This window comes from Watersipora subatra, chromosome 4, assembly GCF_963576615.1.
Source record: "Watersipora subatra chromosome 4, tzWatSuba1.1, whole genome shotgun sequence".
Lineage (NCBI taxonomy): Eukaryota > Metazoa > Bryozoa > Gymnolaemata > Cheilostomatida > Watersiporidae > Watersipora > Watersipora subatra.
This window is the reverse complement of record NC_088711.1, coordinates 55,187,081-55,211,650: the sequence shown is the minus strand read 5'-3', so window position 1 is coordinate 55,211,650 and position 24,570 is coordinate 55,187,081. Positions and strand designations below refer to the sequence as shown.

At 31.8% G+C, this 24,570-nt stretch overlaps 1 protein-coding gene across 1 annotated transcript in view; it reads left to right on the top strand.

Annotated features, from left to right (window-relative positions):
• Positions 1-24,570, top strand: part of LOC137394361 (cysteine-rich motor neuron 1 protein-like) — a 39,364-nt gene that overhangs the window by 5,203 nt on the left and 9,591 nt on the right. Inside the window, exons 5-10 of the mRNA XM_068081072.1 lie at positions 17,204-17,344; positions 17,556-17,696; positions 17,976-18,122; positions 18,767-18,865; positions 19,447-19,536; positions 19,759-19,809. Of these exons, the coding sequence (XP_067937173.1) occupies positions 17,204-17,344; positions 17,556-17,696; positions 17,976-18,122; positions 18,767-18,865; positions 19,447-19,536; positions 19,759-19,809 (669 nt within the window). The remainder of the gene's footprint in view (positions 1-17,203; positions 17,345-17,555; positions 17,697-17,975; positions 18,123-18,766; positions 18,866-19,446; positions 19,537-19,758; positions 19,810-24,570) is intronic.

The window sequence follows — 24,570 nt, the reverse complement described above, 5'->3', positions numbered from 1 at the left end:
TGATTCCCTAAACCTCTAGAATTATTTCAAAGTCAGGTTATGAACTACTAGTCTAGAGTAATTGCTATCCATTCCACTTTTAAAAATTATGTTTGTTCTTAATTCTAAATTAAGGCTGCTCCATGCAGCAGCGAGTCACAGCAGAGTTATGTTGAATGTTGGAACATTTTTCTGCATGTTCCCTAAATGCATTTAAACATTACCATCGATAGCTGTTTTCTATTAATTTGAAACAGTGGTAAGATAGGAACAGACAACTTATTGTATAAAAGAAATATTTAGTAGTGCTATGAGTTGAAGCTCGTGATTGTACAAGTATTTCTGTTGGAACCGTTTGATGGCCTGTTATAAATCTTTGTATCGTGAGACATGCTCAGGCTGTAATAAGAGTAATATGTACTATAAAATATTAGCTTGTGTTTAAGTTATCCTAGTTAACTGAAGCAGTTTTGTTTCCAGTAAGTAAATAGCTGCCTATTGGCTAGACTGTGGCTAGTGGTAAACTTTTTAAAGATGAGACTACACAGAATCTTAGTAGATTTTATCGTAAAGTATCCGTATTTTTCGATGTTTTGGGATTTTTTACGTTTGAGATAATCCAACTGCCAGGATGTTTAAAGATTAAACTGAACAAGGCTTGATCACAGTTAAAATGTTCAAAAGAAAAGTATGCATGGAATTGCTATTCCTAGTTAGTAATTTTGCTATAGTTGATATTGACTGTTGGGTAAAGTTTCAACGGCTCGTGTTTTTATTCTTTGGATGTCTTTGTAACGGTACAATGGTCAAACTCATAAATTTCAGGTAGGTCATCACTCTAACAATTGCCCCAACCAGCCACCATAGAACCGTATATATTATTACTATCGATAGTTATTATTTGCCCTTGACCTCTGACGACCTCTAAAAATCTCTATCAGCATTCTTGGACCACAGATTACTAGTTTAAATAATATATAAACACCGGTATGTATTATATTGATAGACACGAGTATCTTTGCACGAGTGTTTTTTTCTTGCTTTTTTAAAGTTTTATTTTATAAGGATAACATAGAATTTTTATGAAATGTTTTTACAATATGTGAAAAAATTGTCTTTTACATAACATATAAATATACATGTATATAATAGAAGGCCTAAGTTCCAACAATTTCCAAAAAATATTGAGATGCTTCATGTAGAGGAAAGTCTCTCCTTTCAGTCAAACAGTGGTCATACTCTGACTTTACATGTAATTTGTACAAACTCAGCCACAACAAGTAGGGTAATACGAGGCTGGGTTAGATATCGCATATAGATTTGTATGTATATACGTATAACCATCATATATCGAATACGTGTTACATTGATGCTAGATTTAATTCTAGTTTAATTCTTTGAGATAAAAAATAATAATAAATAAATTTATTTTTTAGTTCGCAAGAAAGTTGACAGTTTTACAATATCCTGCATGTGTAGAAAGAGGTAAATTATAACCATATTCAGAACTTGGAAGGATTATACCCATGATGGCTACTCATTAATATGTGGTTCATCTTATAGATAAGACAATGACCAGCATTGATCCATGTTAATACTATTCACTTGGTAAACCAACGTTCATTTATGTTGATCAGAAAATCATGAGAAATATTCATAGACTGACACATTTTTATTCAGCTATGCAGCAATTGCTGAAACGCTATACTATCGAAGTAACTATCTGTAGGTAACTATACTTACCTACAGAAGTTTTGTTTTCAGTGTATTTAGTTGGAATGATCGGCAATGAGATGTAACATTAAAATGTACTCAAAGAGAAATTTTACTCTCAAGACAGACGTAGGTAAAACATAAATTTTGATTTCAATTAATTTTAGTTTAGCTTACTAAACACGCGCATAAAGCTCAGGTTTAGTTTGTACTCAGAATTATTTGACTGAGTTTTAACTTCTTATCACTAAAGTTTTATCACTGTTCAGTTTCGGTCCTCACCTTCACGTTAACTGTTGGCAGGCTGGTTAAAAATTTGTTCGACCTAATTCAGCAAAAAAGCCAGAACGATGCTGTTTCCGTAATAAAGTGGATTTTTGTTAGCGAATTAAGAAAATTTGTGTTACCTTTTGTTTGAAAAAAGTGCAATTCCAACTTTGCTAGTTGTCTTAAACAGGATGTATTGGGTTTTACATGTGAAAATTGATGAGCTGAGAAAAATCAATCATGCGTTTCTTTCAGCCATTGTGAAAATAGTTTTGACGAAATTTTCTAGTGTCAAGTTATTATTTCATTTATACGTAAGTCAACTTTTTAAAGAATGATTGTAATTTTTGTGTATGGGAGCATAAACTAGTTGTGAATTATACAAGAAGTGGCACACAAGGAACATGTACTCCTCGCAATTCATCAAACTGGAATAAAAACCGCTTGTGCGCACGAGATTATGATGTGAGATAAATATGAAATTTTGTGTTGTTACACATGGTTACAGACCAATTTGTTTGTGTCAGACCAATATTAGAACTTGACTGTTCGAGTGCCCGATCATCTTATGAAATTTTAATTGTTTAATTTAATATGATTGAATAAATTCATATTTATATTAAAATATAAATTAACATATATAATCTTATTTTTATCCCACGGCCAAACGAGTGGAGAAGATGTTTGAGAGTTTTTATGATAATTGTATGTGCACACAACTTACAAAAATTACTCATCAACAACGTCTCAAACCCTTATATCGAAATCTCATGAACAAATTTAACAATTGATTTGTAGAGTCGTTAAAGTATAATAACGATACAAAACACATACATGTATAAGCCTATTTGAATATGTTACCAAGTCTTTGAAAATTGTCGACATATTCCTAAACCTTGCCTATATGATAGGATTATACACACATAGACAGATTTATTTGGCCAAATCCATTATTAAAACTGGCCAACTTTTACTTTTATCAAAAGTAAGACCACCAAACGAAACCCCGAGCGACAGAGAATAGAACCATTAAGTCAGGCGCATTTCACGAAAAAATAACGTGCATATTTCGCCAGTCTATAGCATTGTCGAATTGCCAAAGGTTTCTGTAATTAACGTAGAAGCACAGAAATCATTTCTTTTTTGCCAATTTCCAAGTAACTGATATTTTGGAAACTTTTGAGTATTTTGGTATTCTAACTGATGTTCAAAGCAGTGAAAGTAAAGGAAATGACAATGATATTTTTTTCTAACAATTCTTTTGAGAATATTACAATATTTAATAATAAGTTTTAATGACTATTGCAGTTTTATAGTCACACTAACAACATTGATCATCGGCATTTTTCTACTTTTATTATTTTGCATAAATAGTTTTGTTAAATAGAAGTTTTTTTAAATCTATATAAATTTCACAACTTCTTATTATTGTTAGCTATGACGTTTGGAATTGTAAACAAACTTGTGCATTGGTTTTCTATTATTACTATATTAATAATATTGGTTATTCTAATAATATCAGTGCATTTTACTTCTAATATTGCATTTCTCCTATTGCAGGGGGAGAGATATAAACATATAATATTTTCCATTCATTATTGCGGTTTGCTGTATATAACAACACCCACACCCAGTACATTACAGCTACCATTGTAGTTATCCTACTGCACTGCAGTGCAATTTGACTGCTAATATTGCATGTCTCAACCATAAGTACCCTTTCTATTTTCCAATATCACTTTGGTCGTGGGCTGTATGATGGGGAATATCTAGTAGTAATATACCAATATAAATATATGACATACTTATAAAAAAAACTTTTTATAATTTTTATAAAAAATTAATATACATGTGTATAACTTAATATAATTTTAATACTAATTGTAAATATTTAATATGTATTTGAACATAATATATTAGAGTGAGTCTAAAAATTCAGGAATATAAAAAAACTTGTAACACATTATATATAAATATATACCTTAATATATATTTATTATTAAATTAGCATTACAAAACATTTATTTTATACAATATGTTGCCTGCTTCATTGTTACCACTTTTTAAATGAACAAAAACAGTTATTAATTGTAAAGGTTTTGTAACTAGTAATGGCTTACTCACTGAGTGGCTATATACATTTGATGGAAGGAGTGTTTCAAAAACATTTAAAGATAAACAGAAAGTTTTCCAACATCCAATAGAACTCTATTGTGATTCGCTGCTGCATGAAGCGGCGTTACTTTAGAATTAAGAAGAACATATATGACTTTTAAAAGTGGAATGTAATTGCATTGCTCCATACTAGTGGTTTTTAACCTGAGTTTGAAAGAACCCTAGGGGCTTGGGAGATTAGTCTCTTGGATTCAATAGAGGTCTATTAAAAACAACGGAAAAATTCACAGGTTATGTTTCTATGAAACTATATGTAATTTGTTGTGAGTTCATTCACTACATTGGTTTAGCTCTTTGAACAGAGAAGGGCTCAGTGAAAGCGGTTAAAGTCATTATAGCCAACAAGATTAAGATCCATCCGTCTAGACAGAGTACAACTTAAAATGTATGTATAGAGTATATGTACTAATTAAACCCATGGTTGTTAATTGGGTACCAATTATTGTTTTTGTATAATTAGAATGCAATTTCTTTAAAAAGGCTTTTTCAGTTATTCCGTTTCTAGTTTATCTGTTGAAATCTTCACTTTAGTATGCAACAACATGATGTTAATTTAATCAAACATCTGACATGGTCCAAATTAGTGACACAGAGAAGTTGATTCAGCAACACATGTGAATATCTCACTCAATAAACTTGAGAGCCACCTAAAATCAAAGGCTTGTTATCCGACGACCAAACGAGCAGAGCGAAGTTTGAGAGTTTTTATGATAAATGCATGTGCGCACAACTTACGAAAATGGTTCATCGACAACGCCGCAAACACATTTTCCGAGATCTCATCAACAAATTTAACCACATTTTGTAGAGTCGTTAAAGTATAATTACAATACAAAACACATATAAACCTATTTAAATATGTTACCAAGTCTTTGTAAATTTTTGACAGTATTTTAAAACTTACCCATCTGATTGGATTATACACAGATAGACAGATTAATTTGACCAAAGATTGCCACAAAACGCTTGAAAAGCTTAGTTTATTAAAAGTTAAGACCGGCCTTTGATACGCCAATAAAGCTGTGCGACAGATAATTTAACTATTTAGCAGTGCACATCTCACCAGAAAACCGTGGGAAAACCTTTATGGGAAAACATTTATTTATACCCATAAAAAAATTTATGGGAAAACCTTGCTTATTTCACCAATCTATGGCATTGTTTACTTGTAATCGAATTTATCCTAATGTTTCTGTAATAAACGTAGACCGTTTGTGGCGTAGACCCATTTACAGGTGCAAAATTGTGGTACCCAGTTTATCAGCCTATGCTTTTTGTCCAATCACCAAAGGTTTCATTAAATTATTTAATACGTTCGCCGAAATTTTTTACAACGTATGTACAAGCTAGGGCCGAACTACAACGCCCCTTCATGACGAGAACATTTTTTGACTATTTGATTGATGATATTTTTCTAACGATTCTTATAAGATTATTACAATATTTAACTGGAAGAATAATTATTTGATTTTATAAGATTATTATGAGATTTAGTTATAAGAATAATTATTCGAATTTACAAGATCAAACTATATAGTGACCGATGGTTACTGTTATTACGTTAATTATTACGTATTAATTACTATTATGTATTTTTCTAAAGATTTTGTTGGTGATCCTGCGGCTGTGCTCAATATCCCAGTACTGCCGAGCCGTTTTTAATATTTGCAAAATTAAGTAATAGGCCTACATTTTCTTATAGATGTACATCTATTTCTATGACAACCAGCGAAAATCTGTTTAAATAAATATCACAACTTCTTGATATATTGGTTGCTATGACCAATGATATATAGACCTCCCAGCATGTGTATATTACACAGCAGCTTGCCATTTTACTTCTAGTGTTGCATTTCTCCTATTGCAGGGGAGTGATATAAACACATAATCTTTTCCTTTCATTGTTGCTCTTTGTTGTACATAATAACACCCAGTGCATTGAAAGCTACCATTGCAGTTATCCTATTGCACTGCAGTGCCACTTGACTGATAATATTGCATTTCTCAACCATCAGTACCCTTTCTTTTTTCCAATATCACTTTGGTCATGGGCTGTATGACAGAGGAATTTCTAGTCCTAATAATTTGCCATCTAAATTCGATCAATGAAAATGCAAGTTTTCTGAGCATTAGAAACTGTTTTTTGCGTGCATGTGTGTGTGCGTGTGTGTGCCGGCGTGCGTGCATGTGTGTGTGTGTGTGTGTGTGTGCGTGTGCGTGTGCGTGTGCGTGTGCGTGTGCGTGTGCGTGTGTGTGCGAGCGTGTGTGTTCAAGAAGCTAGACCTACCCTACAGGGTGAAAATATTCATTGGTTATAAAAAAAATTTGCGATTTCGCGAACAGCAAATTCCGCAAATTATTAAATTTCGTGAATAATTAGTTCTAGTTTTAATTGCAAAGGAGAATAACTACTACATCAAATTGAAAACTAGCCGCTAGGCATAAATACTAATCGTAATTGAGTTCTAAAACATTTTTAAAATCATTGCCTGAGCTTTTAGCTAACACCATTGCCAATGCATCACATTTTTTTTACAAAATTATTCAAGGTTGTCACAAGATATGCAGAACGGCGTCATCGCAAAAATAATCGCTAGGCAGAAGTACTAAACGTAGCCGAGTTCAAAATTTCTTTAAAATCATTGCCGGTGCTTCGAGTTTTATTGCCATTGCATCAAACTTTACAAAATTGTTCAATGTTTTCATAAGTTATTCGGCAAGGCTTCGTCATCGCAAAAAATTCTCTCCTAGTCTTTTTACATTGAAATCAACTCCATCAATCTCTAATACCGAAGTTGAGAACGATCATGATTCTGATTTGAAAATTATGGTATGTATTTGATTTGCAGTGCAGTTACGTTTTTCCATAATTAACTGCATTAGTTAATTCTTTTGTTTTAAACTGATCGCTTTCATTAAATACTTCAGCTATTGTTTTTGAACTTCTGCACTATAGCACAATTTTGCACTTATTATTGTTTTCTGTTTTGTGTTTACTGCAGATTGAGAATGAAACAACTTACTCCGATTCCGAAAACTAGAGACAAGTAGTAATTCATCAAGGGAGGAATATTGGCAGAGAAGCAACCAGTCAACCTAGACCCCTTCATTGAAAACAACTCTTTGATATCGCGGCAACAATCACGATTATATTATATATTTTGTTTTGTGTATACATATATTATAATTTTTTACAAACTTAAGTGTAGAAATAAAATTTTTCAAATACAAGTCAAATTTTACAAATGATGAATGGAGTAAATATCAACAGTTTAGTCCATATGACGGTTGTCTAGCAATAAAATTAAACTGGTACTCTTGATAAGTGAATACTAGCCTGTAATGGTGCTCTCTGACAACTATTTTGGTAATAGCAGCTCTGTCACTGTCTTGGGTAGATGTTAAAAGCAACTCTCTCGCTACTACATGACTGGTAAGGAAGTTATCATCAGAACTCTCCTCGTGGCTTACTATTGCAAAGTTCTGCCGGTTGGCCAAAAATTAGTGCTTGTAAAGGCGTTTTTGTTCCTTTTTAAAACATATGTATTTTTCTCGTTAGCAGCTGCGGTCACTTCTAATTTCAAGACCTCCCTGAATGATTGGTGATCTTCTAAGAATGACATCTACCACCTTTTTAGTCATGGTGCCTCCGTTCATGATGAAAAATATCTCTCGCACTAAAACAAATAACGAAGCGGTAGGGATGGAAAAAAAATAAATATTGCATTTTACCGAAGAACCAAAGTAAAATTCAAATAATTTAGTAAATGGTTTTGAAAAACTCATTACTTACCACAAATCAATGGTTCATCCAAGGCCTCCAAATCGATGAATGTTTGTGAAAACCTCTGAGCGCAGCAAAATATTTATAGCTTAGCATGATCGACTTGTAGCTGCAAGCTCTGGTGTATATCGCGTTTCGGTGTATGCGCGCACAGAAACACGCAATTTGCGCATGCGTAGGAATAACTCTATTGCAAGACGCAATAGAGTTAACTCTACATAGGAAGTGACAGATTTTAGCCGCAGATAAATTAATCCGCGAATATGTATGAAATAGCAATTTTCGCGAAAAATCACTCCGCGAATACATTCATCCTATAGGGTATCTGAAATGAGTTTAAAGTTTATGCTATGCGTACGTGTGTCTTAAAGGCACGGAGGCCCTACGTACTTTGGAATGTTATATTCTATTACAGATCACAACCATTAAAGACACTAAATACTATAAAGTTTATGTAGGTAACTATGGTTACTAAGGGTAACATACTAATTTGTTTATAGTTTTTAATAGGTACAGAGCTTATATAAAATGTTGCTGGTTTTTTACCAGTGGATGTTTGCATATATATATTTATACATGATGGGGTTGGATTAGATATCACATATAGATTTGGGTGTATATATAAACATCATTAATGTATATCTAATGTGTGTTACACCAATGCTAGAGAACTGTAAGCTGAGCCTTGAGTGTGTGTGTGTGTGTGCGCGTGCGTGTGTGTGTTCAATAAGCTAAGCCTTTCTGAAATGGGTTTAAAGTTTATGTTATACGTACGTTTGTCTTGAAGGTAAAAAGTCTTTACGTACATTTGAATGTTACATTCTATTGAAGATCACAATGACTAAAGACACTAAATACTAAAAAGTTTGCGTAGGTAAATAGGGTTACTATAGGTTAAGTTACTTAATTTAGCTCTTCCTTGCTAATTATCTCACATCCAAACCCTTTCATAGTTGTTTCATTTTTTTAATTTATATGACCTGCACAAAATAATTTATTTGTGATAAAAAGTTTGTAAGTTAAAGTTGTTTGACAAAGTTTGAAAACTTTCACAATTGTTTTTATGTTTTCTCCTAATTGATTTCAACTACACAAAACACTACAAAAACAACTACGCAATCGATAATAGTGCTAAGATAAAAATGATTCATCTCACTGTTTTTGTTTGACTGAACAGAGAGAATGTTGCAGCTCTTCCCATAAATATTTGCCTGAGAAGTGACCTCGATTCCACAGATAATAATTGAGTCTTACACAACAAGATTTTTAACAGGGGCATCGTAACGTGTAGGGGTATTGCCAAAATAAATTGCGTGTAATTACGATATATCGAATATGATAACACCTTCAAAAATCAAAATTTTCTAACAAGAGAAAGAGTGTGCAAGTGTGATCGGAATACTAAAATAATAGCTATAGCGAGACAGTCAAAACAATGAAGAGACCCATGACCAATTTTCTCGCTACCTTATTTAACACTTTGTTCATTTGATGTCTATTTGACATGCACGAACAGCAGCACATTTTTGATCTTCTTGAGCGAAGTCAGCACTTATAGGAATACATGTTACATGTATAACACTAGTACTATTTGATTTCAGCAGTTACCTTGGAACTGAATAAAATAGGTAAGTCTATGGATATTTCTCATGATTTTCGGATCGACATAAATGAACGTTGGTCTACCAAGTGAATAGTATTAACATGGATCAATGCTGGTCACTGCTTTATCTATAAGATAAACTACATAATAATGAGTAGCCATCATGGGTATAATCCTTCCGAGTTTTGAATATGGTTATAATTTACCTCTTTCTATATATGCAGGATATTGTAAAACTGTCAACTTTCTTATAAACTAAAAAATAGTTTCTTTATTGCACTTGTTTATCTCGAACAATCACTCTTCTCTAGCATTGATGTAACACACATTCATTATATATTAATAATGTTTATATATATCAGGATATCAACTCACAATATATTAAACACGCTGTCCAAGTTCTTACAATTCTTACAATTCAATTCTTACAAAAACAATAATTGGTACCCAATTAACAACCAATGGGTTTAATTAGTACATAATTACACTCTATACATACAATTTAAGTCTTACTCGGTCTAGACAGATGGTTTTTAATTTTGTTGGCTGTAAGGAATTTTACTGCTTTCAATGAGCCCTTCTTTGCTCAAAGAACTAAAACAACATAGGGAATAAACTCACAACAAATTACATATATTTTTATAAAAAAATAACCCTTGCTCCTTTTGATAGACATCTATTAAACCTGGGAGGCAAATCTCCCAAGCCCCTAGGGTTCTCTCAAACTCAGGTTGAGAACCACTAGTATGGAGCAATTGTATTACATTCCACTTTTAAAAATCATAAATGTTCTTCTTAATTCTAAAGTCAGGCTGCTTCATGCAGCAGCAAGTCACAACAAAGTTCTATTGGATGTTAGAAAAGTTTCTGCTGTTTTTAAAATGATTTTTAAACACTCCTTCCATCAAATGTACACAACCATTCAGTGAGTAAGTATTAACTAGTTACAAAACAATCACAATTAATCACTGTTTTTGTTCATTTAAAACAGTGGTAACAAAGAAGCAGACTACCTCTTGTATAAAATAGATAATTTGTAATGCTAATTTGTTAATAAATACATATTAAGGTATATATTTATATATAATATATTACAAGTTTATTTATATTCCTGAATTTATAGACTTACTTTAATATATTATATTTAAAATCATATTATATGTTTACAATTAGTATTAAAATTATACTACATTATATATTTTTTTTAAATATAAAATTATTTTTATAGGTATAGTGTCATATATTTATATTGGTATATTACTAAAGAGATAAAATTATAAATGTTTATTTATATAGTAATGTATATATATGAATTTATTGAATCTTATTAAATTAAACAATTAAAATTTCATGAGATGATTGGACACTCAAACAGTCAAATTCTAATATTGGTGTGACACAAACAAATTGGTCTGTAACCATGTGTAACTGCACAGCGTTTCGATTTAATTTCACATTCATAATCTCATGCTCACGAGCAATTGTTATTAAAACTTCAGTGATAAGAAGTTAAAACTCAGTCAAATAGTTCAAAGTACAAACTAAAACTTAGCTTTAAGTGTGTGTTTAGTAGGTTAAATTACAATTAAATGAAATAAAATTTATGTTATACGTACGTCTATCATGAAAGTAAAGCTTCTTTTTGGGTACATTTTAATGTTACATCTTATTGTCGATCATTACCATGAAATACACTGAAAACAAAATTTCTGTAGGTAAGTATAGTTACTAAGGTTAACATACTAGTTTATCACTAACTTTGAATATGTACAACACTTAGGTAAAATTTAGACCATTTTGACCATGGGATGTTTGAATTATATAATAACAATAGTTTCTATATTCTTACATAGGATTCTTTCACCACGCCATGTGAACCTTAGAACAGGTCCAGTCGTATCCTGAGGGTACACTCTACATCTGTCTCAGAGGCAAGAACTCCCCATCATGTACTGCACACTATACATCAAGGGAAGTTCTTACCTGGACATTGGTAAGACCAGGTACATGGAAAACTCTGCTTTGAAAACAGAATGTTACTTTAACATCTCCTGCTTTTGCATGACCTTCTTTGGAAATATCTACCAAATCATCAAATATCTACATGATTTTTGGTTCTTTCCCGGGATCTACCAGAGCAGCTAGACACGGTCTAGCTAAGATAATTTAGTAACTTATATTGATTTAATCTAGATTAAAAGATTATAGCATGTCAGTTTTAAAATGAAGAATTGTTTACAAAACATACATAAGTAGTACATTGTAATGTTATAATTTTTTGCAGATGGTAACGACTAAATACACTCAAATTACCTAGATATAATAATGGTTTGCTATATTTATAGACTAACTTAAATCTCACTGCCCCAACTAACACTTTTGTTTATACTTGGTATCTACCCTTGCTACAAGAGATGTCTGTCTATGAATTTTTAGACACACAATGACAGCAGTACACTTTGGTTCTTCTTGAGTAAAATCAGCACTTACAGGAGTACATATTATATGTATAACATTGATATTATAGGATATCAGCAAATTCTGCACAGCTGAAACAAAAATGTGCCAGTCTATGAATATTTCTCATGGTTTTCTGTTCAACATAAATGAACTTTAGTCAACCAAGTGAATAGTATTAACATGGTTCAATGCTGGTCATTGTATTATCTATAAGATGAACCACATATTGATGAGTAGCCATCATGGGTATAATCCTTCCAAGTCCTGGATATGGTTATAGTTTATCTCTTTCTATACATGTAGGATAGTGTAGAACTGTCATCCTTCTCATAAACTAAAAAATAAATTTCTTCATTGCACTTGTTTATCTCGAACAATTACTCTTCTCTAGCATTGATGTAACACACATTCAATATATATTAATGATGTTTATATATACACCAAAATCTATATGCGATATCTAATCCAACCTCGGGTTACCTTAGTTTTGTGTTGCAGATACATTACTGTGTGAAACCTTACCTTTTGTGCTCATGATACCTTAGTTTTGTGTTGCAGATACCTTACTCTGTGGAACCTTACCTTTTGTGCTCATGATTTGTGCTTTTGTGCTTTAACAATTGTACTAAAATTATGAGTCGAACCATTGTACTGCGTGATCTCATTTTATAACCTTCAACTGTGGCTTTGGAGAAACAAGATACATGACCCTTATGGTAGTAAATAATAAATTAAACAGATAGAACATTCAAAATGAAATTTTAAATTGCAGTTAACTCCATTAGCAATTTTCAATATTTTTTCATTATTTGCAACTATTTTTATGTTCAAGGGAATGTGATTTCCTGGATGCTTCAATGTTGAAATCAATATAACTTGATCACTGTTAAAATGTTCAGCTCAAACCAAAGCACAAATACGACCTTCATAGTTACAAAGAGACCGACAGAATAAAAACAGGAGGCGCTGCAACTTAACGCAACAGTCAACATCAACTATTGCAACATTACTAGCTAGTAATACCATTCTACGCATACTTTTCCTTTTGAACATTTAAACCGTCATCAGGTCTTGTTCAGTTTAATCTTTAAACATATTGGCAGTTGGATTATCTCTAACATCAAAAAATCCCAAAACATTACAAAATACCAATACTTTATGATAAATTCTACTAGAAATGTTCAAAATACATATCAAATCTGACTCTTGTGTGTATGTGTGAGTGTGTGCGTGCGCGTATGTGTGTGTATGTGTGTGTGCTCTAGGAGCTAGACCTTTCTGAAATGGGTTTAAAGTTTATGTTATGCGTACGTTTGTCTGGACGGTAAGAATTCCCTATGTATATTGGAATGTTACACGCTAATGCAGATAATAACCAATAAAGACACTAAATACTATAAAATTTGTGTAAGTAACTATGGTTACTGAGGGTAACATACTAATTTGTTCTTAGTTTTTAATATGTACAGTGCTTACATAAAATGTTGCCGGCTATTATCATTAGATGTTTGCATATATATATTTATACATGACGAGGTTAGACTAGATATCGCATATAGATTTGGGTGTAAATATAAACATCATTAATATATATTGAATGTGTGTTACACCTATGCTAGAGAAGAGTAATTGTTCAAGATAAACAAGTGCAATGAAGAAATTGATATTTTAGTTTCCGATAAATTGACAGTTTTACAATATCCTGCATGTATATAAGGAGGTAAACTATAGCCATATCCAAGACTTGGAAGGATTATACCCATGATGGCTACTCATTAATATGTAGTTCATCTTATAGATAAAGCAGTGACCAGCACTGATCCATGTGAATACTAATCACTTGGCTGACTAAAGTTCACTTATATTGATCAGAAAATCATGAGAAAAATTCATAGACTTACACATTTTTGTTCGGTTACATGGTAACTGGTGAATTCATATAGTACCAGTGTCATACATGTAACATGTATTCCTCTAAGCGCTGACTTTGCTCAAAGAGAAACAAAATGTGCTGCTGTCATTGCATGTCTAATGATTCATAGACGAACATCTCTCGTAGCAAAAGTAAATACTAATTTTAAACAAAGTGTTAAATAAGGTTGCGAGCAAATTGGTCATGTGTGTTTTTGTCGTTTTGATTGTCTTGCTATAGCTATTATTTCAGTATTTTGATTACACTTTCCCACTTACATGTATTCTCCTGTTAGAAAATTTTGATTTAAGGCATTTTCATATTCGAAATACCGTAACTACATGCTAATTATTCTAACAATACGCCCACATGCTATAATGCCCCTGTTAAAGATGTTGTTGTGTAAGGTTCAATTATCATCTATGGAGTCAAGGTCAGTTCTTCTCACGCAGACATTTATGGGAAGAGCTTCGACATTCTCTCCGTTCTGTCAGACAAAAACAGTGTGATATATCATTTTTCCATCTGCACTAGTATTGATTGTGTAGTTGTTTTTGTAGTGTTTTGTGTAGTTGAAATAAGTTAGGAGAAAACATAAAAAACAACCGTAACTTTCAGACTTCATGTCACAAGAAAAAAATAATAATTTTGTATCATTAAGAAATTATTTTGTGGAGGTCAAATAAATTAAAAAAAATAAAACAGTTATGAGAGGGTTTAGATGTGAAATAATTAGCAAGTAATAGCTAAATTAAGTCTGGTTAGCTACAATTACAATAAAATATTAATTGGTAATGGTAAAATTGATACAAATTAAAAAAAAAAACAAAATAAAAGTCCTGAATATATTAAATTGTTATAAAGATTTTTACATAGTTGTAGGCGTGTATAAAAAAAAGTTACTGTTCCTCTAAAAGTTATCCATCAAGACTTTGAATACAACAATACTGGTAATAATAAAGTATTTGCATAGAAAATTGATTTGTATTTAACATATAAAAACATTTGCCTTCTTATTTTCAAACTACATACCATGAGAAAAGTGTTTTGGGTAGATGGAATATTTTAAAAGAAAATAAAAACAACTGTAAGGGTTTTTATTAATCGGTCATTTCACGGATTATTTTTTATTGTTACCCTTTAGCTATAAAAAACCTTTTTAAATTTTTATTAAGGTTTTTTTAACATTTAAAAAAACACTAAACTAAAGATTACCTTTTTTAATGTAATATTTCTTTCAGAATGCATTTTTTAGACCCCTGAAAGAAATATAGAAACAGGTATATTTCTATCCAAAGTTTTGACTAAAATTAAAATATAACCTTACAAGAGACTGGCGACACCACAGAAACTTATGTGGCTATATGAGGATTAATAAATAATGATTCATTTAACAAAGATACATCTATAGACATAATTACAGATCTGAAAATGTTCAGCGTGTTTCAGCTCTTATTTTTATATCTCATTCTTATTCTTCTAATACCATAACTTTTATAAATCTATTAATTCTCCATCTATTCTCAGTTACAGTTTATAAATGATTATAGTTAGAATCTAGGATATGCCGGTACCAACACTGGTCATTGTTTATTTTATAAGATTAGCTACATATTAATAGCCATCATGGAGGTAATCCTTCCATGTCCTGGTTGTTGCTATAGTCTATATTTTCATATCCACACGGGCTATTGTAGGACCGTCTGATTGGATAACAAGTTACTAAATATTTTCTTTTAAATCTCTCATTTTGCTTAAGTAGTTACAGTGTACTTTGTTCTGGCTGTGATCTAAGTCACTTTTCCTATACATGATATGTATCTATGTATTTTATATCTAACCTATTGATGAATATAAATTAATACATGTGTACTAACATAATAGCCATCTGGGTGCATACCCAAGCACACAATACCTGTTTTCATTGGGTTGAAACATAATAATGATTGCTGACACCAGGAAGCAGTCTTTAAAGTTACCTTTCAACTACATCAGTGATATCAATGAACATATTGTATTATTCATGCTCTAAATATCTGGTTGGTTAACTCAAAGTTCTTTAACAAGCCACACCTTTTAGCAACAACATAACACAATGATTCCAATTTATTGTTTGCCAAGCAACTTTCTTTCGGAAACAAGTTGTAATATTGTTACTCAAGGCTCACGTTTAACTTGAAAGCATTTTAAAACTGAGATTTTCTACAATATTTGGCTACAATTTATTTTTACATAGAGTAAAGAGTGTGAATAAATGCAATTAATCCATATATGGTATATAAAATGTTCAGGGTTCCTTCCGCTGACTAGTATTAATTGGCTTTAAAAGCAAGTGATAAGGGTAAAATATATAACAATTTATGCTTGTTTTTAATAGTCACCTGGAAGCTCTATAGTCTGCAGTGTTACTGTTCTGTTGTTTCACAACTATATTAGATTTTTATGTTTTGTTTATTATTACACCTGTGATATATAAAAAGTTTAATATATACTGTAGATACAATGATTCATCTCTCCTTACTATTACTCCTAATGAATTTTAACAACTTGTTATTATTTTAAACATCAGTAGGTATTAGTGAATCGAACCCATATAGTAAACTATTTGATAGAAGAACAAGAGTCTACATAATACCAGTTAGCTTTAAACTAACAAGGATATTGGTCAGACATTCTACTTACACGGTACAAGGTAAGTAACTTCTATGCATAAGTATATCAATAAAAATATATAAACTAGACACACGGATAAGGGTTGAAATACTTCCTAGAGCAATCATCTTATGTACAGACACAATGGGTTTATTAAATCTTGTAACACATACCGTCATTGCAGGAATATTTAATAGTAATAAATATACATTCAATATGGAGAGGATTAGTGATTAATAATTGGCTGTCATCAGGGAGTACATAAAAATCATGCATTACAATTCATATCGCTAATCTACTGGTTGCTATGGTAACATACACAGTGTGTTTGTATATATAAAGATAGCTGGAAGTTATGTCTGTGCACAGTCTTAGATTCACTCTAGATTTGATAACATGCAGTATTTTGCTCTCCTTATATTACTTTTTGTCGCCATCGGTTACACTGGTGCAAGTAAGAGATATTTACTGTATTACTCTTTTCCACTGATATTGTCTATCAATATTTTTCATATCAATATTTTACCTACTACATCTGTTGTTTAAGAACACATCCAGATTGTTTATACCTCACAGCTATTTCACCTAATATAACATGTAGTACAATATTTGAATTAGAAGTAAATACTGTATTCATGAGATTGTTAAACTGCTTTAGCGAATCCATTTGGTCCGTTTAATGGAGACTTGAGACGTTGTCCATTTGCTCAAGATTGCGATATCACACTCTGTCCATTTGGGGCTCAGACAGATAGATTTGGTTGTCCTTTTCAAGGGTGCCCATGCACACAAAACCCTAGTGAGTACACAGTAGTGTATTTGCTTTACTCATTTTGGTTTTGTATATTATATGCATATTCTGGCTTTTGCTTCATTTGATAATAACTTATAAAATAAACATTAAATGAGGCATAATGTTCAATTTGGTAGTAAAATTAACTGGGTGAAATTTTACTAAATCGTTACATACACCTTAGTTATATAATCAATAACTTATTAATCAATTTTAGCGAATCAAGTTGGTTCGTTTAATGGAGACTTGAGACGTTGCCCATTTGCTCAAGATTGTGATATTACACGCTGTCCATTTGGAACACAGACAGATAGATTCGGTTGTCCTCTTCAAGGTTGCCCGTGTGGACCTGGTTTTAGTGAGTACAGCTTTACATTGTGTTTATTCTAATATTATATACTATACTCAAACTTTTACAAAATTTTATGAATAAAATTTTTTTTATGTTATTTTACAATATTGCAACAGATTTTTATTTTATACATAGCTTTGCAAATGATTTAGGCTGACATTAATTAGCATCTTCAATGGACATTTACAAGCTTTTCCAGACCTGTCATTCTTTTGCTACTCATTGATCTTTTATACGACTCCCCTAAACCTTTCGTGTTTTTGTTACCTTCTGATATTTTTACAGCTCCACCAGACTTGTCATGCGTTTGTGTAACAGCTCCATGTAACTGCCCTGTAAGCTGTCCGAGATTATCCTGTCCTGTAAACTGTGCGGCAGGAAATGGTTGGGTGATCGGTCCTGATGGTTGCAACACGTGTCAGTGCAGACCTGGTGAGCTATTGATGTATTATAACTTTAAGACAATAATGAAGTTTATTATCCATCGACACATCGAGTGGATTTGGTGTGTATGTATTATCTTGTTTTAGATCACATGGTATAATACAGAGTTCCATGTATTTTGTAGATTTTCCAATCAGCTCTTAAATTTTCACTACATTTCTTCTATAATGATCATATTTATTTACTGTAAATCTTCTACACAGTTCATATGTGTTTACCGTATATATTCTACACATATCATATATCACGCCTTGAAGGTTGCGCTTGTTGAAAAAGCGATGACCACAGGAGATTTCAGACCTAATTGAACATTTAATTTTTAGGACCACTCTCTATCTGCCCTGCATTAGCATGTCCCGCAAACCTACGTTGTCCAAATGGGTTTACAGCGGATGTAAGTGGATGTCCTACCTGCCAATGTAGTGAGTATACTGTTTTAGCTGCGGTAGTAATGAACAACTCTTCACTTACAGTTAAGAATATAATAATCACAGAAATCTATCCATTCTCTTAGCAGTAACATAAACTTCAGAACGAATAACTATGGTTACAGACAAATAAACATCACTAAACTTATTCGAATTCACTGTTAGATGACACTCTCTTCAAGTGTTTTATGTCTGTTATTTTAGGACCATCTCCTGTCTGCCCAGCTCTGGTGTGTCCGGTAAACCTTCAATGTTCCAACGGTTTTGCACTTGACCAAACTGGATGTCCAACTTGCCAATGCAGTGAGTATGCTCCTATCATATAGAGTTATCTTGCTAATAAATAATACCTAAATATAGTCGATTCTTGTTACTCAATTTCATCTACAAAGTGTGAGTTCTGATCTTATTCGAACCTTAAACATTGTACTGTTTAAATCATACTTACTTTGCTAACATATTTTGCCCAAATATATTGTTATTCTCTCATAATCATTAAAACTTACCTGTTCCATTTAAATAGAAACTAGCTCTTTTATTAAGAAGTGATACACTCTCATAGCAAACACTCCTAATTTTTAAAGGCATAAGAAGTGTACAGACTATTATAAACCCAATATAATTTTAGTTTCATAGCCTTTGGTCCTATCTTACAACATTATATAATCTGTTATTAATGAAATTAACTGAGTCTACCGAATCTTTTTTATTGTCATCATGTCAGTCAGGACTAATTTTATTGAGTCATTTTGATTCATAACGTAGAGTACTGTCAAGAAAGTAGTACAGAATACCATGTTGTCTATATACAACATATAAATGTACAATTTGGGGTTTTGTTTAAATGCACTGTTAATTTCTTATGTTTTATGCACTGACTGCAGATCCAACTGCCTGTCCTTTGGTGAGATGTACTGGTCCATGTCCTCTTGGTTTCCTCAGTGACCTAAATGGCTGCCAAAACTGCACTTGCAGTGAGTGTCTGTTTGATTTTTTTATAGACTTGATTGTTATTCATAGACTGTTGTTATGCGCCATTAGATGTCAAGGAACAGTTTAGGCAACAAATTACAAGAGAAGACAAATCTCACTATACTAATGTATGATATACAGACTCTTAAATCTTGTTGATCTTATGCATTACCAACAATGTAGTCATAAGTTGTCCGCTAAATGTTTACCAATCTTTGTTTTAGTTCAAGGAACCAATCAGTGGAATGCTTGGGGACCATGGTCTAGCTGTTTTGGTACATGCGGGACCAGAACCAGAAACTGTGTAGGTAATGGATGTCTTGGCACAGATTTTCAAAGAAGGACATGTACAAACAGGAGATGTTAAGGTAATAGTCTCTATTCTGAGCAAATTTTTGATAAAAAAACACTAATTTCTGTGATAAATTTTGGGTAAATTAAAATCATAATATATTATATCAGAAATCAGCTATATTTTTTATTAATGTTTAATTGTTGAGTCACCGCCATGAAAAGGACTTACGCTGTGATACTGAACATTTTTGTGTTTATGAGTTTGAACACATCTATATATATATATTTCAGGTTTCAGAGCTAAACTAATATTCTCTCATTTTTATTATATCAAACGATGAACAAGTTAGATTTAGATTTATTATTATTTTGCTGTCTATTGCCATATTCAAACAGACTGTCACTCTGCATCATTAATCTATGTTCGCTTTTGGTGTGCTTATTTAAAGCAACTGGTCAAGCTATCATAATTTTATCTAGCCTGTGGAACAAATGTTACATGTATTTAACTTGAACACAGAAATTTTAATTTAAGACAGAAGCGTAGCCAATAGAAGAAGTTTTTATAATTTTTGGCATTAGTTTTCTAAACAGACATGCTCAAGAAAGTTGCATTATGCTGTGGTTTAATTTTGCAGGTTCGCAAAGCTTTACTTCTGCAGAGTTGCCTTACAATGAAGATTCAAGCCTAAAGGCTTCATCATTAGTGTGGAACTCTCAACATGCTATGAACTGTTTTGTGCAGTTTCAATAATTTCTATGCTTTCTTTATTCATATACAAGAGATGGCCATTGATATGTTCGAAATAAACAGACATATGCTGCAGTTTGCAGGCTTTATTAATTCTTTGTTAACTGATGCTGATTGCATGTTGTTAGTTGTTTTCTCCTGTTTTTGACAATACAACACCAGGTCTTCAAAGTCAGCAGTTTTTATTTATATAATAAATTTGTTACCTTACACGCATTAAACTACACATAAAGTTGATCAACCAGTAGATCTACCAACCTGAACGGGGAGCCAAAGATACTAGCTGCAAAACTAATACTGTACTTCCTTGAGCTCTAAACATATTTATTAAAAGTTACATAGAAAACAACAAGTGGTCTTATTATAGCTGGTCAAATGAGCTGAAATTGAAAAAAAAACTTCTAATGCTAAGAAAACTTACATACTCATTGATTGAACTTAGAAGGCAAAATATTAGGATAACAAGCCTTTGATTTTAGGCGGCTTTCAAGTTTATTGAGTGAGATATTCACATGTATTCATTCATTCAATTACTCTGTGTCAATAATTTTGATCATGTCAGATGTTTACTTATATTAATTCCATGTTTTTGCGTGCTAAAGTTTAGATTTCAACAGATAAATTGGAAACTGAATAATTGAACAAGCCTTTTTAAAGAGATTGCCCTCAATTCTTACAAAAGCAATAATTGGTACCCAATTAACAACCAATGGGTTTAACTAGTACATATACTCTATACATACATTTTAAGTTGTACTCGGTCTAGACGGATGGTTTTTAATCTTGTTGGCTATAATGAATCTTACCGCTTTCACCGAGTCATTCTTTGTTCAATGAACTAAACAAATACAATGAATGAACTCACAACAAATTGCATATATTTTCATAAAAACTTAGCCCTTGATAGTTTCCGTTTTTTTTAGAGATGTCCATTAAACACAGGAGAATAATCTTCCAAGCCCCTAGGGTTCTCTCAAACTCAGGTTGAGAACCCATAGTATGGAGCAATAGTATTACATTCCACTTTTTAAAATCATATAGGTTTTTTTTAATTCTAAAGTCAGGCTGCTTCATGCAGCAGCAAGTCACATTAGAATTCTATTGGATGTTAGAAAAGTTTCTGCTGTTTTTAAAATGCTTTTTAAACACTCCTTCCATCAAATGTACATAGCCACTAAGTGAGTAAGCCATTACTAGTTACAAAACAATCACAATTAATCGCTGCTTTTGTTCATATAAAACAGTGGTAACAAGACGCAGACAACTTCTTGTATAAAATAGAGTTTTTGTAGCGCTAATTTAATAATAATTATATACTAGAAATTCCACCGTCATACAGCCCACGACCAAAGTAGTAATGGAAAAAAGAAAGGGTACTGTTAGTTGTCGAAAAAGTAGTTATCAGCAGGAATTGACAGAGTATAATGTAAATGAGACTTGTTTGAGATGATATAAAATAAATTTGAGGGAGCGCGACTCTAAAAAGGCGCAACAGAAATAACAGAAATGTAACAGAAATAAATATTAATAAAATAAATAATTAACTATCTAAAACTTATGTTTTACAATAATAAAATAAATATTATTTCAAGCTGTAGACCTAAACTAATGTACGTAATTTAAATAACAACAGCAATAATGATATATGTTTATTATATTTCTTATTATATTGAAATGCAATATTAAAAGTAAATGGCAAGCTGCCGTGTAATATACAATTTGAAAGTTGTTTGTTGGTTAAAATAAATATTAATTCAAACTGTAGACCTAAATTACTGTAAGTAATTAAACTAACAACAGCAATAATCAAATATGTTTATTATATATCTGAAATGCAATGTTAAAAGTAAAATATATTGTAATATACAGTTTGAAAGTTGGTTGTGTTGAATGTAGAACGGTTTTGACAGCGATATGTAACAGAAATAAATATTAATAAACTAAATATTTAACTATCTCAAACTTATGTTTTACAATAATAAAATAAAAATTAATTCAAGCCGGAGACCTAACCTACTGTACGTAATTTAACTAACAACAATGCCAACAATAAAGAAATATGTTTATTATATCTCTGAAATGCAATATTAAACGTTAAACGGCAAACTGATGTGCAATATACAGTTTGAAAGTTGGTTGTGTTGTGATGAATGTAGAATGATTTTGACAGCGATATGTAACAAAGAGCAAGCGTTGGCATTTATGCGTCTGGAAGTTTTATGCAAACTGGAGTGAAATAAAGAAATATTCTTGTCATAAAAGGGCGTTGTAGTAACGCCCTACCTTGTAGATAAGATGTAAAGAAATCTGGCTGATGTTCTAGATAATTTGAAAAACCTTCGGTAATTGGACAAAAACGTAGGCTGATAAACTGTGTACCACATTTTCGTACCTGTAAATCGGTCTACGCCTCAAACAGTAGACAAACGGTACACAGTAAACACTTCTACTATCTGTCGCACGGCTTTATTAGCGTTTCGTAGGTCGGTCGAAACTATTAATAAACCAAGGTGTTCAAGCGTTTTGTGGCGATTTGTGGCAAAACTTTATCGTTCTATTCTCTGTCGCTCGGCGTTTCAATTTCCGGTCTTAACTAAGCTTTTCAAGCGTTTTGTGACGATTTTCGTCATAATAAATCTGTCTATTTATGTATAATCCGATTAGATGGGTTAGTTTTAGGAATTTGCGTCAACCTTTCAAAGGCTTGGTAACATATTTAAATAGGTTTGTCTGCGTTTTGTATCATTATTATACTTAAACGACTTTACTGAAAATAGTTAAATTTGTTGATAGGATTTCGTTGCAAGGGTTTGGTGACGGCCGCTAATGGATAATTTTTCGGGAGTTGTGTGCACATGTTCATTTATCATAATTCTCCCAATCAATCGTTTCACTCTTGTTTGGTCGTGGGATTAAGGTATATATTTATATAATAAGTTACAAGTTTATTTATATTCCTTTAATTCTTAGACTCCCTCTAATATATTATATTTAGATACATATTATATATTTACAATTAGTATTATAATTATCCTAAATTATATCTTTTTTATAAAAAATATAAAAAATCTTTCCTAAGTGTGTCATAATAATGTCATATATTTATATTGGTATTTTACTATAGAGATAAAATTATTGATGTTTATTTATATATAAATATAAATATGAATTTATTCAATCATATTAAATTAAACAATTGAAATTTCATGAGATGATTGGGCACTCGATGAGTCAGACACTAATATTGGTGTGACACAAACAAGTTGGTCTGTAACCATGTGTAACTGCACGACATTTCAAATTTATTTCATATTCATAATCCCGTGCGCATGAGCGATTGTTATTCCAGTTTGATGAATTGCGAGGGGACATGTTCCTTGTTTGCCACCTCTTGTATAATCCACAACCAGTTTATGCACCCATACACAAAAATCACATTCATTTTTTTAAAAGTTGACTATTTCTGATTTTCGTATAGATGAAATAATAACTTGACACTAGAAAATTTTGCCGAAACTGTTTTCACAATGGCTAAGAAAACACATGACTGATTTTTTTCAGCTCAGCAATTTTCGTGTGTAAAACTCAATCATCCCTTTTAAAACAACTAGTAAAGTTGAATTTGCACTTTCCTTAAACAAAAGGTCAGACAACTTTTCATGAATTGCTAATAAAAATCCACTTTAATACGGAAACAGCATCGTTCTAGATTTTTTGCTGAATTAGGTTATACAATTTTTTATCCAGCCTGCCAACAGTTAAAGCGAAGGTGAAGACCGAAACTGATCAGTTATAAAACTTTAGTGATAAGAAGTTAAAACTCAGTCAACTAGTTCAAAGTACAAACTAAAACTTTGCTTTTTGTGCGTGTTTATTGAGCTAAACTAAAGTTAAATGAAATAAATTTTATGTTATATGTATGTCTGTCTTGAAAGTAAAGTTTCTCTTTGGGTATACTTTAATGTTACATCTTATTGTCGATCATTACCGC